Source organism: Lentinus tigrinus (assembly GCF_003813185.1).
Source record: "Lentinus tigrinus ALCF2SS1-7 unplaced genomic scaffold L226scaffold_25, whole genome shotgun sequence".
In the NCBI taxonomy this organism is placed as follows: domain Eukaryota; kingdom Fungi; phylum Basidiomycota; class Agaricomycetes; order Polyporales; family Polyporaceae; genus Lentinus; species Lentinus tigrinus.
Window position 1 is genome coordinate 198,490 of NW_027137934.1, and position 23,857 is coordinate 222,346.

The 23,857-nt window shown below is 55.6% G+C and overlaps 10 protein-coding genes across 10 annotated transcripts in view; 7 read left to right on the top strand and 3 right to left on the bottom strand.

The window, feature by feature from the left end:
* Positions 1–313: 313 nt before the first annotated feature.
* Positions 314–3,622, top strand: L226DRAFT_573426 (uncharacterized protein; the record flags this gene model as incomplete). The annotated part of the gene is made up of 6 exons (XM_067684850.1): positions 314–1,398; positions 2,005–2,545; positions 2,597–2,761; positions 2,822–2,989; positions 3,050–3,491; positions 3,552–3,622. The coding sequence occupies 6 exons, from the start codon at positions 314–316 to the stop codon at positions 3,620–3,622; spliced, it is 2,472 nt and encodes an 823-aa protein (XP_067532637.1).
* L226DRAFT_537495 (uncharacterized protein) lies at positions 3,402–4,294 on the top strand. Its single transcript, XM_067681337.1, has 3 exons — positions 3,402–3,491; positions 3,552–3,832; positions 3,891–4,294. The coding sequence occupies exons 2-3, from the start codon at positions 3,673–3,675 to the stop codon at positions 4,040–4,042; spliced, it is 312 nt and encodes a 103-aa protein (XP_067532638.1). The 5' UTR covers positions 3,402–3,491; positions 3,552–3,672; the 3' UTR covers positions 4,043–4,294.
* Positions 4,295–4,518: 224 nt separating this feature from the next.
* On the top strand, positions 4,519–7,469 carry L226DRAFT_512254 (uncharacterized protein). The gene is made up of 7 exons (XM_067678332.1): positions 4,519–4,769; positions 4,830–5,098; positions 5,684–5,827; positions 5,884–5,939; positions 5,996–6,048; positions 6,103–6,947; positions 7,011–7,469. The coding sequence occupies exons 1-7, from the start codon at positions 4,676–4,678 to the stop codon at positions 7,338–7,340; spliced, it is 1,791 nt and encodes a 596-aa protein (XP_067532639.1). The 5' UTR covers positions 4,519–4,675; the 3' UTR covers positions 7,341–7,469.
* A 246-nt stretch (positions 7,470–7,715) lies between these two features.
* L226DRAFT_573428 (uncharacterized protein) lies at positions 7,716–9,190 on the top strand (the record flags this gene model as incomplete). The annotated part of the gene is made up of 4 exons (XM_067684851.1): positions 7,716–7,958; positions 8,019–8,166; positions 8,219–8,411; positions 8,470–9,190. 4 exons carry the CDS (start codon positions 7,716–7,718, stop codon positions 9,188–9,190), a joined length of 1,305 nt encoding a protein of 434 aa, XP_067532640.1.
* Positions 9,191–10,052: 862 nt separating this feature from the next.
* On the bottom strand, positions 10,053–11,083 carry L226DRAFT_573429 (uncharacterized protein; the record flags this gene model as incomplete). Its single annotated transcript, XM_067684852.1, has 4 exons — positions 10,053–10,288; positions 10,347–10,514; positions 10,557–10,880; positions 10,957–11,083. The coding sequence occupies 4 exons, from the start codon at positions 11,081–11,083 to the stop codon at positions 10,053–10,055; spliced, it is 855 nt and encodes a 284-aa protein (XP_067532641.1).
* A 546-nt stretch (positions 11,084–11,629) lies between these two features.
* L226DRAFT_161371 (uncharacterized protein) lies at positions 11,630–12,618 on the top strand. Its single transcript, XM_067672540.1, has 5 exons — positions 11,630–11,860; positions 11,917–12,011; positions 12,114–12,336; positions 12,393–12,514; positions 12,568–12,618. Exons 1-4 carry the CDS (start codon positions 11,724–11,726, stop codon positions 12,442–12,444), a joined length of 507 nt encoding a protein of 168 aa, XP_067532642.1. The 5' UTR covers positions 11,630–11,723; the 3' UTR covers positions 12,445–12,514; positions 12,568–12,618.
* On the top strand, positions 12,454–12,731 carry L226DRAFT_573430 (uncharacterized protein; the record flags this gene model as incomplete). Its single annotated transcript, XM_067684853.1, has 2 exons — positions 12,454–12,514; positions 12,568–12,731. The coding sequence occupies 2 exons, from the start codon at positions 12,454–12,456 to the stop codon at positions 12,729–12,731; spliced, it is 225 nt and encodes a 74-aa protein (XP_067532643.1).
* Positions 12,732–13,072: 341 nt separating this feature from the next.
* Positions 13,073–13,958, bottom strand: L226DRAFT_537499 (uncharacterized protein). The gene is made up of 3 exons (XM_067681338.1): positions 13,788–13,958; positions 13,532–13,726; positions 13,073–13,480 (listed from the first exon to the last, which is right to left on the bottom strand). Exons 1-3 carry the CDS (start codon positions 13,876–13,878, stop codon positions 13,182–13,184), a joined length of 585 nt encoding a protein of 194 aa, XP_067532644.1. The 5' UTR covers positions 13,879–13,958; the 3' UTR covers positions 13,073–13,181.
* A 3,643-nt stretch (positions 13,959–17,601) lies between these two features.
* Positions 17,602–18,906, bottom strand: L226DRAFT_615071 (uncharacterized protein). Its single transcript, XM_067686724.1, has 6 exons — positions 18,823–18,906; positions 18,587–18,747; positions 18,277–18,355; positions 17,982–18,222; positions 17,747–17,924; positions 17,602–17,692 (listed from the first exon to the last, which is right to left on the bottom strand). The coding sequence occupies exons 2-5, from the start codon at positions 18,724–18,726 to the stop codon at positions 17,884–17,886; spliced, it is 501 nt and encodes a 166-aa protein (XP_067532645.1). The 5' UTR covers positions 18,727–18,747; positions 18,823–18,906; the 3' UTR covers positions 17,602–17,692; positions 17,747–17,883.
* A 722-nt stretch (positions 18,907–19,628) lies between these two features.
* L226DRAFT_537504 (peroxidase MNP1) overlaps positions 19,629–23,857 on the top strand; it is a 29,767-nt gene continuing 25,538 nt past the window's right edge. Inside the window, 4 exon segments of the mRNA XM_067681339.1 lie at positions 19,629–19,862; positions 19,913–20,001; positions 20,017–20,084; positions 20,146–20,485. Of these exon segments, the coding sequence (XP_067532646.1) occupies positions 20,024–20,084; positions 20,146–20,485 (401 nt within the window). The 5' untranslated portion in view covers positions 19,629–19,862; positions 19,913–20,001; positions 20,017–20,023.

The following is a 23,857-nucleotide window of genomic DNA, read 5'->3' on the forward strand; positions in this document are numbered from 1 at the left end:
CGCGCTTTCTCTCCATACGCGCTCGACGAGTTGTGGAGATCCCTCGACGGGTTCACACCCCTACTATCTCTCCTAGAACCACTCGTATTCGATGAGCATGAGAAGCATTGGGTGAGTTCTATTTGGACGCTTGCTTGACAAGTTGAAAATTGTTGATTGTACTGTCTACAGCTATTCCATCGCGCTGTCGAAGCGGAAGAATGGCAACGATTTGAACTTTACAGTCGTCGCGTTTGCTTCCTAAAGTACGACGGGCCTATCGAGCGGGACGTACATTCTTCTGTCTGGGTGCACATTCGTGGGCATTACCGGAATGCCTCGATCTTGCCTCGGCTGCAACTACGATATACGTACGTCGGATGTCGGTCCGGCGTTTACACTCCTGAATCCGGCGCTCCGCCAACTGGCCATCTCCTGCGAACATTCTGCGGACTCAGCCGGCCTGTTGGACGCCGTAGCCGCTGTCTCTCCCGGCTTACGCGCCTTGTTCATCAACCACCCGTTCCTTCTGGGCCCGTCGGAAGTCTCTACTCTCACGCATCTCCCCATGCTCACTACGCTGTTACTCTGCCAGTGCCCGGAATGCGTGTTACTCCCGGAGTTCTGGACGGTCTATCCCGCATCAGACACCCTCAGGACCTTCGAATTCGCGATCAAGGACGTCGCACGTTCTTTCCAAATCGACAGCCTCCGGTATCTACAGGAGTTGAGAATCAGCGGAACCCTGAGCGATATTGACAACTTCATCCGTGGGATAGCAGCTACCGCACTGCAAATCCTTGACATCACAATCTGGCGCGACAATGACGACCACGACGATGACAGAGAAGGAAGGCTATATCGCCATCTCTCCTCCATCTGCAATAACTCATCTAGCCTCCGTTCTCTCACGCTCCACTTGGATGACTTCCAATCCAGGCCTGTGGTCCCGCTATGCGACCTGTCTGTCGTAGTTTCAGCCATGCGTCCACTCAACAATCTCGATACCTTCTACGTGTACGGTGGACAAACACCCATTCGCATGTCAGCGAGCAGCATACAGATGCTCGGGGAGCGATGCTCGAAGTTACGGTCCGTCGCGGTGTCCGTATCCATACTCTCCCCCCTTCAGCCCACGGTGACACCAACGGAACTGGCTGAGATCGCGCGGTATTGCCCGACTCTGGAGTCCCTGTCACTGCCGCGACTCGATGCCGCAGAGCTGCTGTCCCGGAATACCGAGATTCCGGTCACGTCCCATGGACTGCGCTCACTCGAATTTTCCGACGTCTGCGGTGTCCAAGATCCCTCTCTGGTAGCCCGTGCCTTAGCGCGGCTCTTTCCCCACTCGCAGGTCCGTCCGTCCGACTACGACAGGAGCGTTGCGCGAGGAGGCTGGTATGGTCTCTGGCAGGATGTGTGTGTTATGCTCTGAATGGGGTCTGACGCGAGAGGACTTTGACCAGAACGCCCGTCGAGTCTCCGTATATCGTTGCGCTACTCCTGCGGCGCCGGCTCAGCATATTTGACCTTTTATTCGCGCTCGCTGGCCCCATCACAGGCCGCTGGTAGATAATCGAGAAAGATGTAATCCTATTCCTGAACTCCGATAGCATGAAGGAACCGTGTCCCCAGCGTGCGTCCGGTGATGGTCGTCGTGAGTCTGAGCAACCAGCGCACATGGCGTCCAAATCAGGCACAAGCGCTGCATTGGTGGCGGAGACACGAGGCTACCAAACGCCGTCGGCTATTATATGTCGCCAAGCAGCTCCCGCTCTCACCTCGCGAACAGTCCGTGACTTATTTTGACACAGAAAACACGACTCTCCCAGTCGTAATCGCACTCCGTATGCAGTTGCGCTCCTGCCGAACAGCAGCCTTAGTGCACGGGACGCGTCGCGCGTTGTTGAGCGGTAAACAAAATAAGGTTTGAACAAATAACGCGCCAACAACGCGCTTACACGTGATCTAATGCCGCCGTATAAGTGCCCGTCCTGCTCCGTTCGGGTCCTCACCTACTCGCAGTCTGCCCGCATTGCCCGCCGTCCGCACTCACACTCGCACAAGCCTCTTCGCAGCCATGTTCTCGTTCTTCATCATGCCAGACCCCGATCCCGTCGAGTTCATCGACATCTTGGAGAATTTCATGTTGGAGACCGGGCTGGTCGAGCCTGCAGAGACCTACGGCGACAAATTCCTTCTTCGCGTCTACTCCTCTGTCCTCACTGCCATCATCGCATCCATCGCATTCAGCTGGTACATGTGGGCTGCCAAGCTCATATTCCTGGTCCTCGAGCATTTGTACATCACCTGTCTTTTCCTTGGTGATGTGGTCATCTGCATCTGGAACTACCTCTCATCCATCCACTGGCTCCCCCTCGTTGACGGTCTCTGCTCTCTCGAGCTGACGGACGTCTGCCACCTCTCCGCCTTGGCGAGCATCGGAATTCGTCAATTCACCGACAGCCCGATCGTCGTCTACGCGGTCCTGGTTCTCTACGCTCTGGTTCAGGTTGGGATACACGCCAAGTGTTGGGTTGAATACTGCAAGGCGTTTTGGGCTCAGGTGTGTCTGAAATAAAATCTCGGTTGGTGAGCATGTACTGACAGGCCATAGGCCACTATGACGGACGTCCACCTCATCGTCGCCATGACATGCATTGGAACCCTGACGTTCAGCCTGAACCCCATCGCCCTCGGCATTGTGTGTCTCTACGGAGTGTACCAAGTCTGCATACTCGTCAAGATTTCCGTTGGATGGTGTATGGCAGTATTGTCCCAGGTGCGTCTTTTCAGCATCCCGACTCTTGACCATATGCTGACCTGCACATTCATTCGACAGGTCGACGTGACAGATGTCTACCTCACCATCGCATTGGCATGCATTGGTACCCTCGCAGTCCGCGATAGCCCCATCGTCCTCAGCATTGTCCGCCTCCATGCCGTGTATCAGATTGAGATACTCATCGCGGTTTACGTCGGTTGCCTTATGGCGGCATGGTCGGATGAGGTACGTCTTCTCAGCATTTTCGTTCTATAGCATATACTGACCTGCGCATCCACTGTTCAGGTCTACAAGCTTGCCAAGGCTGTAGTCAAGGCGAACAGGACTGTCCTGGTTGTGGCGAGCAAGGTGACTAGAGTTGTGTGCATGATTGCCACATCTCTGGTCCAGTACCTGGTTGCGATCCTCACGTTCACGCTATCCACCGTCGCAACTTGCCTCATCACTGTATCCCGCCTCGCCATCGTCTGCGCGACCACGGTCTTCCTCCAGCTGCTTGCCACCGTCACCCTCTCCGCCGGCTACCTCTTCCTCAAGGTCTCCCTGGGCCTCATTTTACACCGAGGCGACATTCTCTCGCTTGCCATCGACGCCCTCTCGACCACCTCCGACTTTGGGAACCTCTGCATCGTGACTCTGGCGTTGAGTGCGTGGGAATTCAGGAAGTCGCTCCGCAGCAAGGTCCTTTCCCTCCGCTCTTACTACACTCGCCGGAGGATGGCACACAGTACGTCATACCGAAGTTCTCTCTTTTCTTGATCAAGTCTACTGACGCCTGCACCTGTAGCTATTGGATCCACTCCGCAACTGTATTCAGCGGCTCTGGACGCCTTCGGGATCTCAGCGTCCACAGTATGAGTACGAGTACTCAGCTCTGACTTGAAGACTCGCGTCGCCCGACAAGCGACATGGCCCGCCCGATGCCTCTCCCGGTTCCGGACTCGACGGCTCGAGAGCACTCGTTGCCCACGCCTCGACGTCCGGGATTGCACGCACGAAGACGTGTCGATGATGCGACCACCATGCTCGCACCGCCCTTCGTGAACGCACGCTGCCTTCGCACACATGGTATGTCTCTTTTTTCTTCGTTCTCGTCTTTGCTATACTCACTCACTATTTTTCTCAGGCATCGTGGCTGCTGGGTCATGCTGCGGCAGGACTATCGTCCTTGCCTTCGTTCAGATTCGAGCGACACTGTACTCGTACACATCCTACCCTTTACTATACGCCACACTATACACCGCACACTCACATACTACGCCTTGTACCCCACCCTAGCCTCTTCCTTCTGATTGGTTTATACTGTAGTTCCTGTCTCGGACTCCTGGACTCGCATACATATGGACTCGGACTCGGACTTGGCATGTAATTGACTCGGACTTGCATATGGCTCCGGATTCGGACTCGCATGGTTTACTCGGACTTCATATGGACTGGACTTGATTTGCATACGGACTCGGTTTCCCTTCCCTCTCTGGCATTCCTGCATCTATCTCTTGTAAAGCAGTAATTTTTCTCAGATTATCGAGCATCGTTTCTTCAACCACTCGTCTTCAATCCTTGAACGTGTTCCACCATTGGATATAAACAAAGGTGAAGCGCAGAACGACGTGCAACAGTCGAGACGCGTCGACGCGACTCGACGCGCTTGTGGCGGAGCTTTGGGCTTGCTTGGCCATTAGCCGGATATAGCAACTTTGACGACCCGCCCCATCTGGTGAGCCATTTGCCTGCGGAGTCTTTCGTTACCTCATCGCATACTCTCCATCCTCTCCTCTTGTAATCGCGTATGTTCTCAATTCACCACCACTACCTCAGCCGTGTCTTCCCTGGTAGGGGTACACTCGGCGTCGTTCCATCGAGGCAGAAGACGCGCTTGGATTCACGTTAGCAGACAGGAAGATTCACGACATGCACTTCAGGAGCCAAGTTCTTGCAACGGACTCAACTCCGTCGGTCGGGAGCTGGCAGGCGATCTTGACTTTCATCTTGTTCATTCTCTCAAGTTCGTTTCACGCATCTTCTCTCTGTACAGCAGATGTCCTGATGGCAGCGTGTCCTCCAGATCTTGCTGTGATAACACCTCTCCGGGTTCCGGTACCCATTGTCCTCCTCCAAGCTGCTCACCACGTCCTTGTCACCCTGAGGATCGTTCCTAAGCAACACTCACCTTTGAAGACGAGACACGTCCACTTGAACTTCATCACTGTCTCGCTTATATCGGTACTCATCCTCCTTGCGGCGGGCGTGTTCACGGGACGGACGCTACGAGATGGGATTGTGGGTACGAGCGGCATACAGCCGCTTAACATCATGGCGCTTTTCATCTCCCTGGTGAGTCTATCATACTGGTTGGACAAACATCCCCCTCCCCGGTTGCGAATTTCACTGGCCAGTTACGTGCCCGCCAACTGAGCCCGAGCCCCAGTGTCTCAGAGATTCTGTCCGACTCCTGTCTCTCGTGGCCCTTCTGTCCTGAAGTCAGTTGATCGTCAGTCAGTCCCATCGCGCGGGCATATTGAGTGGACACTGTGGGGTCCGGGCGTGCAGAGTACACCGGGACCAGTTAGAGTGTTGCTTCACTGCTACTTCGACCTTGATCATACCTAAGTGCTCTCCGTCTCCACTCCAAGCGCAGACGTGTAATCCAGCAAGATGTAGATGACTCTGAGGAATAGACCTCGTTTTCAATTTCATCGAGGCTCACGAGCCGTGTACGACGTAGACGGAACTTCAAGGACGAACTAGCATCCACTAGTGGTAGTTATCTCCGACGCTACTCATGATTGCGCGGACAAACGCTGGGTTTTGAGATATCTTTCTCGTCTCCACGTCACGTCATACAAATACCCATCGCGCATGAATATTTGCTGGACTACGGAACTCGTGTCACTGAACAATACTGACGACCTCGCTCAGGCGTACATCTCGATCTCCCTTGATGCAACCGGTCTCTTTAGATTCCTCGCCTTCTGGGTAGCGAGCAAAGGAGGCTCGTCAGGTCCGAGGCTCTTCAGCTATCTCTACATTTTCTTCCTCCTCTGTGGAGTTGTCGTCGGTAATGTCAGCCATCCACATCGCCCATATACACCGTTCCATGCTCACTTTCCCCTGACCAGGATCCTGTCATCCTGTCGGGAACTGCGTTCCTGGCGTACTTCACCAGGGTTGCTGGGTAAGCGGCGACGTGGGATGCGTTGTCGTGCGAAGAACGCTCACTATCTCGCATAGCATCACCCCACCTACCGCCTGGATATTCTCGCAGTTCGCCGCTGCTAACATGGGTCAGTTGTGCTTGTATGCGCGATTCCTTGTCGCTGACCCCGATGACGTTGCAGCCTCGGTGGTGCTCGTCTCTTCCAATCCAACAAACCTTGTCCTCTCAGGCGCGTTCTCGGTGTCCTTCCTCTCATACGCCGCCCATGTCACCCTCCCCTTCCTTGCCGCCTCTGCCTGCGTCTTTCCCCTCTTGCTGTTCCTCTTTCGTTCGCCTTCCACACACGCCTTTCATCCGTCTCTCATCCCGAAGCGCATCGATATAGGACTAAGCCGAGATGAGGTCCGTGCTTCTCTCGTTGACAAGCGAGGGGCAGTGTTCGGGAGCGTACTATTGCTTGTGACGCTCGGCGTACTGGTAGGCGTGAGTACGATCGGCGTGCCAGTATGGGAGGTCACTGTGCCGCCTGCAGTGATCATGCTGCTCAGGGACCTACACTTTGACTGGACGACGCATCGCGCTGACAAACCGAGCTGCATCCCTTCTCGACAGGATGACGCGAGCTGGACACCTCCGGAAGCGCACACGGGAATCGACCAAGAGCAGTTTGCGCTACAAGAGCTTAGCTCGCGCACTCCGACTATTGCTGCTCCCGTGTCTGACTTGCCTTCGATAGCGTCCCTGCCTCTCTCGCTCAAGGCGCCGTCGCCTCCGCTCACCCTGCTTGCTTTGATCTCGCCCGTTTTGTCGCGCATCACGAAGACATTCCCGACGGTGACGCACATCGCTGAACGACTCCCGATCGCGCTCCTTCCGTTCGCCTTCCTCATGTTCATTCTGGTGCAGGGCCTCTCCACGCTGGGTTGGGTTGAGCTGTTCGCGCGGTGGTGGGCAGCTTGGGTCTCTCGGACCGGCGTGCTCGGTGCTGTTGGCGGGATGGGCCTTGTCTCTTGCCTCTTCTGCAACGTGAGTCCCGCTTGAGCTACCTGGCACCACACCACTAACCTTCCACTTCTGATACTGATACAGTTCTGCGGGACGAACATTGGCGCGACGATCCTTCTTGCGCGTGTCCTCCAGCTCTGGGCATCCTCCAGCTCAGGCGCTTCGGGGCTGGACGCGCACACGAGAGACGGGGCACTGTACGCGCTCGCGCTGGGGTCGAACTTCGGCGCGTTCACGCTGACGTTCTCGGCGTCGCTCGCGGGGCTGCTGTGGCGCCAGATTCTGCGCCAGAAGGGCATCCATGTGCGCGGGCAGCAGTTTGCGCTGGTGAATGCGCCGATCTCGTTTGTCGCGATGCTCGTAGGGTGTGCGGTGCTTGTGGGCGAGGTGTACGTCGAGCATCGGGGCGGGTAGTGGTGGACCGTGCTTCTGTCGTGAGCATTTTTCATTATTAGTAGATTGACACATTTTGAAGCTGTAATCTTGTTCGTTCTACCGTGCTGTTGGAGTACTTACGCGCAATCTTAAAGGAATTACAGAGCGACGAGCGATGATGGGAACATACAGATGCAAGATGGGCACAGGTAAATTGACGCGACCTGACGCGACGTGCCGCGAGTGCCCGCGCATTGACGCGCATTGACGCGGCGCCTGACGCGCATTGACGCGCTGGGTGACGCGAACTGACGCGTCGCGTCACGTCGCGGCAGGTCGCGTCAAATTCTGTTTGCAAGATCAAGGGGAACTGGGTGGGCGTCTATCCTCACTTTGCCTTCCGTCCACGTTATCATGCAACCCGCCACCCGTTTCGCTCTCGACTGCCCTGATGTCTTGGAGGAGATATTTGGTTGGCTCCGCGTTTGCGACTTTATGGTGCACTATGAACGCCATACGCTCAGGAAAGCACTGTACTCTGCCGCATTGGTGTGTCGGGCGTTCTCGCAGCACGCGCTCGACAGTCTGTGGCACACGCTCGACAAGGTGCATCCCTTGCTGGCGCTGTTACCGCCATTCCAATACAAACATAGCTGCGTGAGTACACAGCTCTCGTACTATGTGTTTTCAGCCGCTCATCAATCATGACCTACACAGATGTTCTCCCGGGAAGTGACGCCCGAGGAATGGCAGCGGTTTGAGCTCTACGCTCGCCGCGTGCAGACACTGCAATACGGCTCCGGCTACGAGATTCGCATTCACCCTTCTGCGTGGACATACCTGCTCAGTCCCCGCCAAGTTTGCGGTGCACCTTTCCTGCCGAGGATGAAGAGCTTGGTGCTGAGAGGCCTGGCCAGGTCGGATTGTCGGCCCAGTGTTAGTCCTCCCGGGACCCGCCCTTCGTCATCTGTCGATATCGTTCGCGTGCGGGGTGCTGTATCCTAGCTTTGAATCCGCAATTCCGATATTCGCCATGGCGCTGGACGCGATAGCCGCACTCTCTCCGGACCTATACACCCTCCAGTTCGACCACTCGTTCTATCTGAACTTGTCCGCGGCCGTGGCTCTCGGGCGCCTACAGAGACTCTCGAAGCTGAGCTTTTGTCAGTGCGAATCCTGTGCCCTCCCAGATCTCCGTTCCTTCTGGACCGTCTCTCCTTTTTTTCCCTTCTCTGCGCACATTTGAGCTCGCAGTAAAGGAAATCCCGGCAGACTTTGTTGCTGCCCCCGGCGGTCTGCGATCCCTCCAGGAGTTGAAGGTTTGCGGGACATCAGGCGATGTCAACAACTTCATTCGCGGCATCAAACTTGGCCGGCTACACGCCGTCGAAGTTATCTCCTGGCGCTGCGCGGAATTTGAGGAAGGAGGGCCGCCGCCACACCTGTCGTACATCTGTCACAACCTTCCGTCGGCCAGCCTCCGGTCTCTCGAGCTCAATCTGGACATCAGTGCCTTGGCTTCCTCCCCATGCGCGTTGTCCGCCATCGTTGAGGCCATGCGTCCGCTCACTAACCTGACTGCCTTTGCACTACACGGAGGCTTGAAGTGGATACGCATATCGGATGAGAGCATACGGACGCTTGGAGAGGCGTGTCCTCGCCTTCGTTCGCTCAAGGTCACCCAGTATCGCAGTCCTTCCGACACGGGGTCAGTGTCGCTCGCCGTTCTCCGGGAGATCGCCCGTTTCTGTCCCGCACTGGAATCCCTGTCGATGCGGCGACTTCAAGCAGCGGAGTGTTTGCCGCAGGAGACTGGGTTCCCGCTCGCGTCTCATGGACTGCGCTCTCTCCAGTTCCAGGATGTCGTTGGTGCATCAAAACCATCATAAGCGTGCTATAACGACTCTTCGTGCCTTCCTCCTAGCCTCGACTCAGCGATGCCTCTGAACGAGGATGTCGTCTTGGCTCGTGGACAAACCCTCTACATCTCACTCGGCGGGGACAGGCTGTCGTTCTAGGCGTCCGTGCTTACAACAACGGAGTCTCCATCCAACTCGTGCCACCACTTTGACGTTCTCAGCTTCCCGTCTGCAGGTATCCCTAGTCGATCGTCAAGTTCTTCTATCAAGCATTCTGTCTACCCTGTCTCCCTTGAAGCCTTTTCGGTCGCCTCTTGACTTCGACGCTCCGGAATGAATTCGTACCACGCGGTTTAGGTGCCGCCCTCTGGAAGACTTATCATCCAACGCACTGAGTGCCCCGGGGGTTCCTCTGACATTCTGAACGTTCGGAATCGCTGTAGGGAACGGACTGCGACGCTATCGATCATGTATGGAGAGCTTTGTACTTCGTTCATTGTTACTTCTTCATTACGGTGTAGCTAGTCGTCCAAGAAAATCTCCGCGAACTACTGCCACTCAGCCGACGTACGCGCGGAGGTGGTCGGACGATCTCCGTGACCTCCACGACGAACTACATACGCTCGCATGTAATCGTCGACAGACTATCGCAAGGTTAGGCTGAGCTGTCGCTAAGATGGAGAAAATCCGATGGCGACCGTGACTGGATACGAACACAGACATGGATTCGAAACCGTGGAAGAAGAAGAACCACGGCCCGCAGCGGCGTGTTACAATACATATACCGAGGGTATGTAAGCGTCAGGCTCGCGCCTGGTGGATCCTGGGGAGGTCTACAAAGCTAGAAGAGATATAGGACGTGTCAGAAGTTGTAGAATTGCGGTGAGACAGCTCAGCTGGGAGGGATGTCTGAGGGGACGAGTCCGAGATGGCAGTAGACCCCGGTCTGGATACGATTCAGAAACTCGAGGCTGTCCGTCTGCGCTCCCCACCACACCTTGAGTTCCTGGAAGGTCCGCGGCGGCTGAGCGTTCAATTGGGCTGATGCTTGTAGTGCGTCGCCCAGGTCCGTCGCAAACTGGCTGAGTCGACGATCGAATGCGAGAAGTGGAGTCCGAGACACATGTGCTGGATGTACGCCGTGTCGTGAGCATCTGCCTTGTCCTGAGTACGATTGAAAGCGGACTTACTGGTTCGTCGTGTAGCAACTGTGTAGTTGGGTTCGACAGATGGGATGCAGGGGTCGCAGGGAGAGTGTGCACTAGTCGCATGGGGACTTCAACGTCGGGTTCAGGTTTGCATTTGACAACCAGACCAGATTGTGTTGGAGGAACGGGCGCGGTTGTAGGAGTGACTATATGCGCGGTCGGCTCGCTACTGAGAAATAAACACGCACCTGGCTGGGAGAGGGTGTTTGTGCAAGGACCTAAGGGCGTGCGCACCGCCGCAGTCCGACTCTGGGCGGGCTTCAACTTCCTCCCAGACTCGCCCTCCTTCCGCCGGCCCGTCTGCGTCGTCTCCAACTCTGCCTTCTCTACTCCGCTATTCTCGTACTTCTTCTTGGGCTTGGTCCAATCCAATTTGCGGCGTTTCGTTCGAAAGTAACGTCGCACCTTCTTGACCGTCGCCCAAGTGCAACCCAACTCATGTGCCCGAGCAACGAGTTTATGCGCCTCGACGAGATTGAGATACCAGTGTTCCTTTCCTTGTTCGAAGTACTCTGAAGCGGGATGAGAGACACGAATATGTCAGTCTACGTGTCCGAGTTGTACCGCAGGGTCGAGTTTTCTGCTCACCTGTCAGCATAGCGTAAACAGCAGGGGTGAGAGGCTTGAGGTCGTCCATTGCACTCGAGGGATTGGACGGGGAGAGCTGTTGACAAGACATCTTCCAACCCTTCTGAAGTTTCGTGTCTCTTGACATGGTAGAGAGCATCAGGGAGTGTATGAGAGGAATGGAAGGGATGACGCCGCCTCGCCGCTGGCCCGCAGAGTGCACAAAAAGACGGGAACAGATGGTGTGTAGAGATGTATGTAGTGCTGGTTAAACAGACGCCGCTTCGTGGAAGTGCGGACGTTCAGAAAATACCCAAAAATGTGGCAAAAGATACAGGGCGTTGGTATCCGAACCCCGGATGGCAAGCGTCAGCGGTGCTCGAGGAGCGACGCTGTAGACCATTACGCTAATCCACCCTTGATATAATCAAAAGTAATCGAAATATATCACCTACTTCCATGGATGTGATTCAACGATTTCGACGCCATCGGCATGCTAGGGGTCTCTAATATGTCTTCAAATTGGATATATAGACGTTACCTTGGAAGAATGATGAAGAACTTGTACGTTCTGTGCGGATCTGGTTGATAGAGTCCGGTAGCCTCGTGTTGCCGCCACCACGCTGACAAGCGCCCACGCTCAGTCTGCAAGCGTCGGCTATCATTTTCCGTGTCTCTCTCTATGCGCTGCTCAACTCTGCCTTCATGTGCTCAGCATGAATGTGAACTCTCCGTTAGCCTAACCCCTGGCAGCCGCAGAGCATTGTTAACCGACACCACAAGCAAGCATGGCTGTCCCTGCATGTGTCTTACAAGCCAGAACACGATTATCGCCCGGTAGCTGCCACGTTTTCAAGCTAGTGCACACGCACATAGAGCGGCTGACGAGGGAGAATCGTATGGAAATTGTGCTGAATGCGATGAAGTGAGTACATGCACCTCAAGCTCCATCAGTACCTTGGCTGTCGAGTGTCTCCTCAGAGCACTCAGCTTTCTCCACCCTCTCCCCCCGGCCATCGCTTGCAACGCTCTTCTCTCTCTGGTCTCCATCGTCGCCGCTATCCATAGCGCGAAAGGTATGCTTGTTTACCACATAGATTGGCTTACATCGAGACAATGGTGACATGAGTGTTTGACAACTGCGCTCACCCGGCGCGTCGCGTGCCCCGACGCGCAAGAACACCGCGACCAAGGCCGCGTGCTACGCTCTCTTCCCCATACGCAACAACATCGTCCAGAACCTCTTCCACAACGCCGTCGCGTTTTCGCCCGCGGGGAAGGCGCAGGGCAAGTTCGCGGGCGGAGGAGCCGATGGCTAGATCATCCTCTTCTCCGAGACGGAGACGAACACGAACCTCATTACAGACGAGATAGTCGCACTACCGAAACGACAGCCGACTTGTATGTGGTTCTAAATCCTCTCGCGTTGACGTGCACACTGTTGACATCGGCTGCAGCATCCAGTTTGCAGGTGCCGTCGGGCTCGCTCAATGCCCCCGTGCACCCTAGCTCTAGTTCATGCTCGGCCGCAAGGATGCGACTCGAGCTGTCCCCGACGGTCTCGTTCCTGAACCCTTCCGTATGTCGAAATAACTCGAACATTAACGAATATTGCACTTACATCGTTTCCAGACACCGTCAACAACATCATCGTCGACATGCTCGACTTCGGCTGCCAAGATATCGAAGTTGTCTGGTCGCTGTCCGCACACACGGTTGCTGCCGCCTCCCGCGGCCGACCGGGTGGACGACCCCATCCCGCACTCGCCCTTCGACTCGAACCCGGAAACCTTTGACACGCAGTTTATCCTGCGGGTAGACATTCCCCAGCCAGGGCGGCGTTCATGACGAGGTGACGTCTCCCCTGCGCAACGTGAATCGAGATGTGTCTGCAGTCGGACCACCTGCTCGCGCGCGACTTACACTTCACAGGCCCGTGTCTGATGCCTGTCGACCCAAATGTAGTCATCGTTCTTGGGTGCGGAGGATGGACCACCGCGGTAGTTCTCGCAATTGATAACGTGCTTTTTGAGTGAAAATTTCAACACGCACGAGGTTGTGGCTGGCTGGTCTCGGCCATAGATGCTCGAAAACGTTGAACAGTCGTCGATCATAAGGAGAATGAAATCTATTGGATGCATGAGTCATGGTTCAATATGTCGGGGCTAGGACGAGATGAGGTATGCAGATTATATAGTACAGATGATGGTCAGAATCAAGTGATGCCGATACAATGAAGAGAAAGATCAAGAAAGATTAGTCATGTCGCCAAGAGGTGCGCGCCGTAGGCCTCTACGCCGCGTCGACGTGTCGTCCTTGCAGACGGATGGAGGAAGTACCTCAATTTCTCCCTCGACCTCCTCAACCTCCTCAACCTCCTCAATGTGCGCCGTGTCGAATGCGATGTCGAACACAAGGCATGGTCGATACAGTCCCTCGTAGAACACGCGCTCCTCGAGGCACCCTGTGAACTCGTACAGGGCACCATCCTCATATACGCATCTCCGCCCGTGCACGAAGATGTACAGCGGATAGTCCGGGTACTCTGTTGAAGCGTCAGAGATAATGCTCCATTAGAGAGCGCGAGGGCACTTGCCTGGAATCGGCTCTAGAAAGGGTGTCCCGGTCAAGTCGTCGTACACCTGGTAGTAGGGCAGCGCCTCCATGCAGCGACCGAGGTCGTCCAGGGCACTGAAGCACCAGACAATTTCAGGCTCCTCGAGAGAGTCGTCATCGTAGTCGTCGTTCATGCTATCGCCGAAGCTATCGAGTGCCTCCTCGAAGGAATCACCTGGATGTATGTGTGAATTAGCAAGTAGTACCGCACGCATACACAGACCTACAGTGCTTACCGTCGTAGTCAGTCGCACCACGTCCAGTTGAAGTAACGCCAGCGGGTACTGAGGGGGAGGTGCAAGCGGAGGTCGCAGCCTTGACGGCCATGCTGCTGCAAATAGCAAGATGGCGTTGGGCTCGAGCAGCACCGCTTGTCGATGCGACCTGGGTCAAAGCGTCTTGAGACGCTGCACGTGTTACTGTTTAGTATTCCTGCAGAAATCATACAGCGAGATGACGCTCACCATCTGAGCCTGCAGGCCACAGGGTGTGTATGTGGTTGGTGATGGCGACGAAGACGACAGAGGTAGAGGAGGACACCCATGAGAAAATGTGGGTCAAGCTACGGTGGTGTTGCATGAGCGACTGAACGGTCGCTGTGACGGACTTCGAGTGGTACTGGAAGCTCTGGAGGATGTGGGCACCAGAGGTGAAGACGGCGACGTGAATGAGGTGGAGGGTGGTGTTGAAGAGGTGCCTGCAGGTGTTGTAGTGGTGGACCAATACCGCGCAGACCTAAGAGGATGTTGGCTACACTGAAGATAGCATCATGTACGACGGACTTACAATCGAGGATGTCAGCTGATACGCCTCAATGAGAAGCCCTCGCATCGCCAAAGATGAAGCGACGATGCTCTGACCGAGAGTGTCGCAAAGAGCTGACGAAGTGTGCTTGACGTGCTGAGCGGCGAGCTTAAGGAGTCCAGACGAAGAGAGAAGCACGAGACCGACGGCCTGAGACGTCCACGTCGATGTCACTGCCATAACCGTTGCCACAAGGATGCGAGACCATATGCATCGCGCCGCCTGGTGTATCGCCTTGGCCATCAAGGAGGAGACCGCCAGTAAAAGGTAGACGAGCGGCGCCATGAACTCCCAGGACACTTGGACGATGCAGCTCGCGAGGATGTAAACGACGTTGACAGTGTCCACGATGGAATGGATGATGATGTAGACGACGAAGATGGCCTGAGTGATGAGGTTGAATGCAGTTGAGACGCACTTGACGGCGGTATCGGCCAATTGAGACAGGCGAGATGCCCCAGAGGTCGACGACGCATGACCGTGTTGGTGAACCGCTGAGACGAAGACAAGCCCGCCAAGACCAAAGACAAGGAAGACAAGTACCGTAAGAGATAGGATACCGTAGAACGCCTGGATGTATGCAGCGATGTCGAGGCTGACGCTGTCTCCAATTCCGAACATGGTTGGATACCAGCGTGCTTGAAGTACCCCGTCGAGGGGTAAGACGGCGGGAGTGAGCATATCTTGAAGGGAGTTCAGAGTTGAACAGATGGATGTCGGGTATGCGGGGATGAGCGATTGTCGACTGTCGGGGAGATGGTGGGGGTAGGAGTGAAGTTCGGGTGGGAAGGCGGAGGAGCGCTTATGAACCTCACGCCGCCGTGGTGGCTGAGAACACGGCAAGCCCCGGCTGCCGATGGCCAAAACAAAACAACACAATCACGCTCAGCCAATTCAAAGGACTGGGTGTAGAAGCCTTCCGGTGTCGAGTCGAAGGGCGTGCGCGGGATTATGATGTTCACTTGGTCGGCGGCAGCGAAGTGTGCGAAGAGAAAGATAGATGACCTCGAAGTGCTGGAAGCCGACGTCGTGGCCTGGGTGGCATCCTTGCAACCGAAGGTGAACTGAGCAGAGCCCGAAGGAACCTGGAGACTGTAGCTGTAGCGGACGTTATCAGTACTCGGTGATGGACCTGCACCTCCTAGTAGTAGGATCCAAAGCTGCCCGAAGTCCGACTAGGCATGCACAAGGAAGTCGAGAAGGGGTAAGGCGTAGAATAACAGTTGTACTTCGAGTAAAGTGAATCAAACTGCTTTGGAAGTAGCGCCAGGTCGGATACGATAGACAGTAATGAACACAGCCATGGAGGTCAAAGACGAGAGTACCAGAGCGTCGAAGCCGAGTGACGCGAGGTCGAAGGTGCTCTTAACATGTCGGATTCAAGCTCAGATATATGCAATTGTACTCTAGTGAATGACGTGGCCTCCTGTCTTGAAGTTTCGAAGGGCGGGCGAGGTGTAGACAGCTGGAAAGAGGGAACAGCCAAACAACGGAAAGAGCGCTAATCGCTCCGCAGACGCGAGGCGCGATCACGGGGAGGAGTGGAGGCTGCGTCGAATTGGGTAGTGAGTGTACGGCGCTATGCACTGTATAGAGTGTATAGTAGGTGTCCTGGGGGTGTAGCGGAGGTACGAAAATAAGTAAGAAATGGATAAATCGATTTGGAGGAAGGACGCGGCTCAGGCTGACACAGTGAGCGTATCGCCGCCGGGTTGCGACAGCGGCTTTGAGAGGCTCGTCGGGGACGAGGAGTGCTGGTCACGCTTGCGGCGACGCGCGAGCTTGGCCTGCATCTGGTACGACGGGCCGATGATATCTCGAGAACAAACTCCGCGGTGTGCGAATCGAGCAGGATGTCCATCCAGATGCTCATCCAATGTGCGCTATCGAGGGCTCGAGACAGAATCGAATCAGCCCCGGGACCGGCGATAAGGGATGTTGAAGGAAATGGTTCCTGGGTGCGCTGCAAATCCGATGGCGAGTCCGTGAGTGCTGAGCGCTGAGCTTCGTCTTCCAGCCATTTGTTGAAAGCGCGGAGATCTCCCGGAGAGAAGGGCAAGTTCCATTTGAAGCGAGAGGGTCCGAGGTCGAGTTGAAACAGAGGTATCGTGACCAGAGAAAGAGACGACGACGACGACGAATTTGACACGCTGCCTATCGAAGTAGCCCAAGCAGTTCTGGAACGAGTCGGAATCTTTTGTTGTCGCAAAGCTTCGTCCGCGGATTGGGCGGTATGACTGCCTCATTCTCTAGGGTACTCTCTCGTACTATGGAGAGTCGCGGCGCCGCGTACGCAGCCCTCTGGTTGCCGAAGTTGCTACCATTCGCATGCTGTCCGAGATTCATGCGATCGGGCGGCAGTAATCGGACTCGTCGCTCCTACAGACAGGTTAGATGAGCACTGACAACAGCGAAGGAGAACCGAGTCAAGGATCTCCAAATCCACAAGAGATTGGTTGAGATATACGCATGCGCAAGAGCCACTAAGAACACGACACGACAATGTATACCCCCAAGTGAGGCATACCGTCGACTCATATGGGGCACGCAGTTCGTCAGGGGAGCAGCCTGAGCACTAAGACGATCCGAGCATGGGCGAAGCGGATCCACTCCCGGAACTTGGCAGTAAGGTTCTTCATCATATACACATCAAGCAGAACGATTGAGAGTGAAAGCAGCGTGCGTGAGCTGCGCTGCGACATAGAGCTGCTCCAGAACAAACACGTAGCGTACGTTGTTCGAGAAGTCGCCCAGCCGCTTCAGGAGGTAGATGTAAAGATGTGCTCACCTATGACACGAAACCCGTCCTTGTCTCCCCATGTCCTGCGAGCTTAAACCAGCAGTCCCAGCCTAGTATCCGAGCGTTGCAGGCCATCGGGTCCCCATGTGAGTGGCGCTCACTCCTTCCACGTGCGTAGCAGCAGTGTTTGACTGAGCGAGGACTTTCAGTGGAGGAGGAACCTTCGCCAGCACACCACCCGAGTATTGAGTCATGAAAGAAAGAGTGCAGATCCCTGCAGGTACATCCGTCGTCGGAGTCGACGGTGAGGAGGAGAAGAGGATTGGTGACAAATCTGCGATCCGCTCTCGCGCCGAGGCCCTGGGACTGATAAGATAAGATCTCGGCACCCTCTACTGGAGACACACGACGGCCAGAAGGCGATCTGAATGTGCTAGATATAATATTCATTGGAACAGTGCAGAGTACAACCATCATACAAATCAAGGAAGCCTGCGGCCATCTGACGGGTGCACCCTATTGACTCCGGGTGTCAAGTACGAAGATATTGGGGGATATGGTAGCACTCGTCGGAACACGAAGCGGGCATCCGATAGCCTGACCTTGAGTATGAGTCTGAATAGTTCAATGGCATACTCCCAAAGTACTCACAAGGTAAAGATGCCCGTCGAGCAAGACGTACTCGGCCGTACTCGAAAGGTCACTAAGACCGCGTAGCAATAGTGATGGAACCGCGCTCCGTGCTTCATAACCTGCAGAGAGGGGACCGCATGAGGAGGTAGTCCATGCTAATGCACTGCAGATGTCAATATATGGCTTGGCAGGGACGCTGGGAATATCATGTTATGTAACCTCGTCGATCAGTACGTGGCAAGGAGGTACATACCGATCACGTTGCCAGATCTGCCATGCTGCAAATGAAGAGAAAGCTCGATCGGTAGAATGACTCCTTCCGAACGTGGGTCAAAATGGTCGAGCAGGCGGTAGTACAGTTGGCCGTAGTACACCCCGGGACTTGATGAAATGAAGGCATTGAGGGCCTCCAATGTCCAAGCCTTGATTGTCAATTTAACGCACCTTTTTCCATCGACCTTTCCGCTCACCATAATACGATCGAGATGCAAAGTCTATGTGAGCGTGTCAGCATCAATGTACTCGTGTCCATGTGGACAGCTGCGTACCTGATCGTCTAGCATGGACAAGAACATCGCGGGGGGCGAGATGAAATGATCGGAAAGGCATGATGAGTCGGGGACGTCGCTGAGATGAAGCGTCAGCATATAGTCGAACATCATCCCTGTTTATCTCACCAGGATCGCTCCCTTACACCGACGTACGCAAGCCAGATCCATCGTCTTCACGGCCCCGAATGCTTTGTGGTTACGACTGCAGACACCAAAGGATATACTTGGGTGCGAAGCACAGCGTGAGCTGCGCAGCAGAACATCCACATCAGTAAACAGACCACTATCGAACGAACCTTCTACGCACCTCTTCCCTGCTTCGACGGGATAAGTTTGGACGACATCGTCTGTCGGGACTGCGCACGACGATAGTAGCGCGTGTAGCGAGATATGGTCCTGGGGTCCGGGGCGTGCATATGCTGAAGGCTCGTTGACCCCGAGTGCCATGGCTCAGCATGGCTGATCAGCCTGTACCGCGGATATGGGTTCGGCGTGAGCATCCACGTCGACGAGGCTCAATAGCTAGGGAGAGGTCAAACTCACGAAATGCGCTACCTGAGACTGCCTCTGTCCGTTTTCCAGGTCATGGGACAGGGTGTTGAGTCTTGTTGTAATGGATTGGCGTGCCTGTCGCGACCAAACCCGTTAGCTCGGTATTAGCAGTCTCACGAAGACGTACGGATGAGAATCGTTGTTGTCGAGGCCACGTCGCACTAACATCGGGTATGCCACTTGTCTTACACGGACACATCTCCGCCGTATGCAGACTTCGCTCTCTATAGCGGCAGGGAGGAAGATACGGGATGCCGACGAGGGTCGAGGAACAACTTTAAGCGCTTCAGTTATTGAAGGTAAGCACTGCAATTACGTAATAATTACCGCGCCGATTGCCTCCACTGGCAACCCTTCGTTCTTTCCTCAATCTCGTCCAGCCTCGATTGCCCCAACAGATATTCCAGCACATGAGTATGATTGAATGGCCTATTGTGAGCGAGCCAGGCTATCTTGTCAAATTGTCATTATTGACCTTTGACCAGGCGCACCAACGTAGCGACGTGGCATCGAGAGAACACCCAAGCTCAAGTCTTATAAAAAAAAACCCACCCAACGCATGTGGACGCATGGACACGGAACGTATTACGAGAAGGCGATGGGGCGAAGGCGCGATGGACACCACGCTCGGCCGAGGATTGGATCCGACGAGGTAAAAGGTACCTTGCGGGCGCGCGTGTCTCGGTCCCGTATCGCGACAGCCTAGGTGAGTACCGGCCAACATGAGCTATCTGGTATCCAACGGGATTTCAGAGAATTGTAGCTAGCCGAGTGTTGGTTTTCTCACGTACCAATAGGACGGCGTCGCCAGCGGCAGACGCTCCGCTCTCTGCACGACACGGCCCGCAATGCGCTATGACGAAGAGGGTTCAAGATGCAGTCAATTCTGCAGCCCATTGGACGTACGATTCCAGTCGAGCAACACACCGACGCCGTGGTGGTGTCCACTGGCCATTGCGCTGGGCATGGAGTACGCACGGCGCCGAAAATAGCGGAGCCGCCGCGCGACGATTGGCTACTAACACGAAAAGGTCCGTATTCGCTGCCATGTTGTGGTTCATGCCTCTGAGATGAAACGCAGGCAGTGTGCGCTGGTGTGTGGGCTGAAAGGTATAAAGGGCCGTCGAATTCGCCTCGAGTGTCTCCTCAGAGCACTCCGCTTTCTGCACTCTCCTCCCTCGGTAATTCGGTCATGGCATTCAAAGCTCTGCTCTCAATCCTCGCTGTGGTCGCTACTCTCGAGGTTGCCAATGGCGAGTTCTCAACACGCCTCATTCCGACCGTCCTCCTTGTCTGACACCATCTGTTCGATAGCCGCGCTCACGCGTCGCGTTGCATGCCCCGACGGCAAGAACACCGCAACCAACGCTGCGTGCTGCGCCCTCTTCCCTATCCGGGACGACATCGTCGAGAACCTCTTCCACAACCAGTGCGCTGAGGAGGCCCACGAGTCCCTCCGTCTCACCTTCCACGACGCCGTCGCGTTCTCGCCCTCGGCACAGGCTCGTGGCGAGTTCGCTGGAGGAGGCGCTGACGGCTCCATCGTGCTCTTCTCCGAGACAGAGACGAACTTCCACGCGAACCTCGGTACGGACGAGATTGTCGCACTCCAGAAGCCCATCATCGCCCGCCACAACATCTCGACCGCAGACTTGTACGTGTCTTCCTTGTAGGTTTGTCGGCTGCACGTTTGACGTTCTCTGCAGCATCCAGTTCGCGGGTGCAGTTGGGCTGGCTCAGTGCCCCGGCGCGCCTCAGCTGGAGTTCATGCTTGGCCGCAAGGATGCCACGCAGGCCGCTCCTGACGGGCTCGTGCCTGAGCCGTTCGGTACGTCTCATTTTCTCCTGTAGGAATGTCAGAACACTGACATCTTCTCAACAGACACGGTCGACAGCATCCTCGCCCGTATGCTCGACGTCGGTTTCCAGGACTTCGAGGTCGTCTGGCTGCTGTCCGCGCACACCGTCGCTGCCGCCGACCGTGTGGACGACACCATCCCGCGCACGCCGTTCGACTCGACCCCAGAGATCTTTGACACCCAGTTCTTCATCGAGACCCAGCTCCGCGGTCAGACGTTCCCCGGCAAGGGCGGCATCCAGGGCGAGGTGACGTCTCCTCTTCGGGGTGAGGCGTCTGCAGTCCGACCACCTGCTCGCGCGTGACTCGCGTACCTCGTGCGAGTGGCAGTCGTTCACGAACGACCAGGAGAAGTTCGCGGAGACGTTCCCGGATGTGATGGGCCGGCTTGCGCTCCTCGGCGTCGACCAGAGCAACCTGATCGACTGCTCGGAGGTCATCCCGATCGCTCCGCCCCTCCCAGCCAGCTCTCGCCCACACTTCCCGGCCGGCAAGACGAATGCTGATGTCGAACAGGCTGTACGTGATGACTCTTCCTCACTTTCTTGCGATGCCGCTGACTCAGATCGTCTTCTCTAGTGCGCTGAGACTCCCTTCCCCACGTTCCCGACTGACCCCGGTCCGGCCACCTCGGTTGCTCCTGTGTAAGTCCCCGTGTCTCCGACGTCTCGCAGGTCTATGACGCTGACTGATATTCTCAGCCCCAACGTCTGAGAGAATGATTATAGATGTTCCGAGAGCTTTCGTCGCCGCCTCCTCTATTGGCCGAGTTGTATGGGTTCCGTTTCTATAGCAGTATTTTCGTATTCGTGGCTCGTGTGCGGAGCAGCGGGAAGGGTGTCTAACCTGGGAATCTGTATCCGTGTGTATTGAATATGTTGGGGAATGCATCACAGTGTTCTAGCGCAAGCATGTCTGCTCTCGTCGAGGGAACGGTGGGGACAGTGGCTGAATCGCGCTGAATCCGACGATTACTATTGGCGGAGCATTGCGCTCGTCCGGATCCTACCACATGAACACATACCTTGGGGCTTGAGCAGATTTCGTTCAATCGTACTTTGGTCACATCACAGAAGTGAAGTACATTCAACGGCAAGAGCAGAGGTGAAAAGATTCGAGTCGCATGTGGACGCGGCGGCTGAGCGTGCAAATCGTGCACAAGCGCTGCCTTGGTGGCGGCGACACGAGGCTACCAGACGCTGTCGGCTATCGAGTCCGGTTGATGCCTCGTCTCGCCCTCCCGGCCTGATGTGTTTCCGCGCAGAGCTCGAATTGTCCCCGACAAACATTCTTGCTCAATGAATCTAAAATACCTGTGAACCTCGAGACGCGTCCCGCTCCCGAATAGCAGCGGAGGACACGGTCCCGTGACGGACGCGCCGTTGCGCGCTCAACAAATTAAGGTTCAGAACGTGACCTCTCCCGTCGCGTATATAAGTTCGCTATCTTCGCGAGAGATCCTCCACATATTATCCGTCCGCACGCCCGCCAAGTACGTCGCACGGCCAGCTCCCTCGCCAGACTCGCCACCATGCAGTACTTCACCGTTCTCGCCTTCCTCGCCATCTCGTTCACCGGTACTCCGGTTGAGTCCATCCTCAGGGATCCCATGGTCCGGTTTGCCATCCTCGCCATTTTGTGCAACACCCTGGCATTCGTCCTCGGCTCCCTCCTCTTCAGCTACTACCTTCTGGCATCACTCGCTCCCCTCGCCTGCAATACGCTCACATCGGTCTTGGCCATGGTCTATTGGCGTTTGTGGAGATATGCGGAGAACACCACGAAGGAGCGTGACTCGAACGTGAGTGTATTTACTGCTCACGCTCTCGGAAAATACTGACTTTACTCTGCCTGTCAAGGCATCTGAGCAAGCTCCCGCTCATGAACGCGCTTCGACCGCCATAATCACCCGAACCCCGACACTCATCCAGCGCTACTATGGTACGTTTTCTGGTACTGATGAGAATTGTCCGGATACTAACTTTCAGTAGGCCCGAACCCGCTCAAGCGCGCTCCAGCCATTCCCAGCCTTATCCTCGGCCGTTACTCCGTTCAAGACGTTCTCTCTGCCTACGCCAACTCATACTACCCCATCCACTCGATCTCCAGCATCTTCATCGACATCTCTGTCGGTTCGCAAATCGTGTACAAGGCATCGGTTGGCGGCGCACTGCACTCGATCATCGCACGCAAGAACACGCATTATGTCGACACCACCCGTCAACTCATCTCGACCTCGACTCCGACCTCTTCGGTCGTCGATGCATCAGAGGACGGCGATTTGACCCTGGTGGATATCGACATGACGCTGTGCGAGAGCGTGGACTCCCCGTCGACTGGTGAGTACTTCGCTCTCTTTCAACATTTCTTGACGCTAAACAGTCTTCGTAGACCCCGTGCAAGACAAGACGCTCCTCGACATCGACACCACTGTCTCTCCTGCGGGCATCAAGCCTCAGTCCGCTTCCGTCATGCCCATCGCACCCAGGACATCCCCCGAGTCACGCAAGGCTGCATCTGCATTCGCTCTAGGCTCTCGGCTGCGGCTCCTCAACACTGCACTCGCGCCCATCCGGGCTGTGGCTTCTTCGGCTGCCAAGGTTGGTCTGCTATCCCACTCACCGTACTTACGTATTCTGACAATTTCTCCACAGACCAAGAAGGCAGATGATGCGGAGGTCGCTGCTGCCACGAAGATGACCCCTACTCTTGCTGCATCTTCGCTAGTCGAGGTATGTGGGACTGTCACTTTCTCCTTTACCACTCGCGCTGACATCGCTTTGCAGTTGACCAGGAAGGCCATCGCCAGGGCAGGGAGGTCACGCCAGGCGGCGTCTAGCCCTACCACTGCATGCACGCCTGAGACCCCAGCGTCCGGCTCAGCTTCGTCTTCTGAGGGAGCACCGTCAGAGACTACTGAGAAGCGCAAGAAGAGGCGGGGTGGGAAGCGGCTCCCAATGCCGATCCGGAGGCAGCGGAAGCGGGAGAGGGAGGCAGCAGCCTTGGCTGCCGCGTCCGTCTGAACATGACACCGTTCTACTTATACTCGGACATCCATACTGGTAACGTACTACTCTATTCTACTGCACTATAGCGCGAGAACGCACTCATATACTGTACTATCAACACTTGAGCATTGGACACGGACTTCCCGTACCCACATCATTA

What these genes read in the sequence shown, in the direction of transcription:
- L226DRAFT_537495 (XM_067681337.1), top strand. Translation starts at nt 3,673, where the DNA reads ATGGCCCGCCCGATGCCTCTCCCGGTTCCGGACTCGACGGCTCGAGAG. An exon ending in ACGCTGCCTTCGCACACATG is followed by an intron (nt 3,833 to 3,890) that starts GTATGTCTCTTT and finishes TATTTTTCTCAG; the next exon opens with GCATCGTGGCTGCTGGGTCA.
- L226DRAFT_512254 (XM_067678332.1), top strand. Translation starts at nt 4,676, where the DNA reads ATGCACTTCAGGAGCCAAGTTCTTGCAACGGACTCAACTCCGTCGGTC. An exon ending in CATCTTGTTCATTCTCTCAA is followed by an intron (nt 4,770 to 4,829) that starts GTTCGTTTCACG and finishes CGTGTCCTCCAG; the next exon opens with ATCTTGCTGTGATAACACCT. An exon ending in TACTTCACCAGGGTTGCTGG is followed by an intron (nt 5,940 to 5,995) that starts GTAAGCGGCGAC and finishes TATCTCGCATAG; the next exon opens with CATCACCCCACCTACCGCCT.
- L226DRAFT_161371 (XM_067672540.1), top strand. Translation starts at nt 11,724, where the DNA reads ATGGCTGTCCCTGCATGTGTCTTACAAGCCAGAACACGATTATCGCCC. An exon ending in CGCTATCCATAGCGCGAAAG is followed by an intron (nt 12,012 to 12,113) that starts GTATGCTTGTTT and finishes CCGACGCGCAAG; the next exon opens with AACACCGCGACCAAGGCCGC. An exon ending in ACCGAAACGACAGCCGACTT is followed by an intron (nt 12,337 to 12,392) that starts GTATGTGGTTCT and finishes CATCGGCTGCAG; the next exon opens with CATCCAGTTTGCAGGTGCCG.
- L226DRAFT_537499 (XM_067681338.1), bottom strand. Translation starts at nt 13,878, where the DNA reads ATGGCCGTCAAGGCTGCGACCTCCGCTTGCACCTCCCCCTCAGTACCC. An exon ending in TGGTGCGACTGACTACGACG is followed by an intron (nt 13,727 to 13,787) that starts GTAAGCACTGTA and finishes ACATACATCCAG; the next exon opens with GTGATTCCTTCGAGGAGGCA. An exon ending in CTTTCTAGAGCCGATTCCAG is followed by an intron (nt 13,481 to 13,531) that starts GCAAGTGCCCTC and finishes ACGCTTCAACAG; the next exon opens with AGTACCCGGACTATCCGCTG.
- L226DRAFT_615071 (XM_067686724.1), bottom strand. Translation starts at nt 18,726, where the DNA reads ATGGCACTCGGGGTCAACGAGCCTTCAGCATATGCACGCCCCGGACCC. An exon ending in CCCGTCGAAGCAGGGAAGAG is followed by an intron (nt 18,356 to 18,586) that starts GTGCGTAGAAGG and finishes GCTTCATCTCAG; the next exon opens with CGACGTCCCCGACTCATCAT. An exon ending in TGTCCATGCTAGACGATCAG is followed by an intron (nt 18,223 to 18,276) that starts GTACGCAGCTGT and finishes ACGCTCACATAG; the next exon opens with ACTTTGCATCTCGATCGTAT.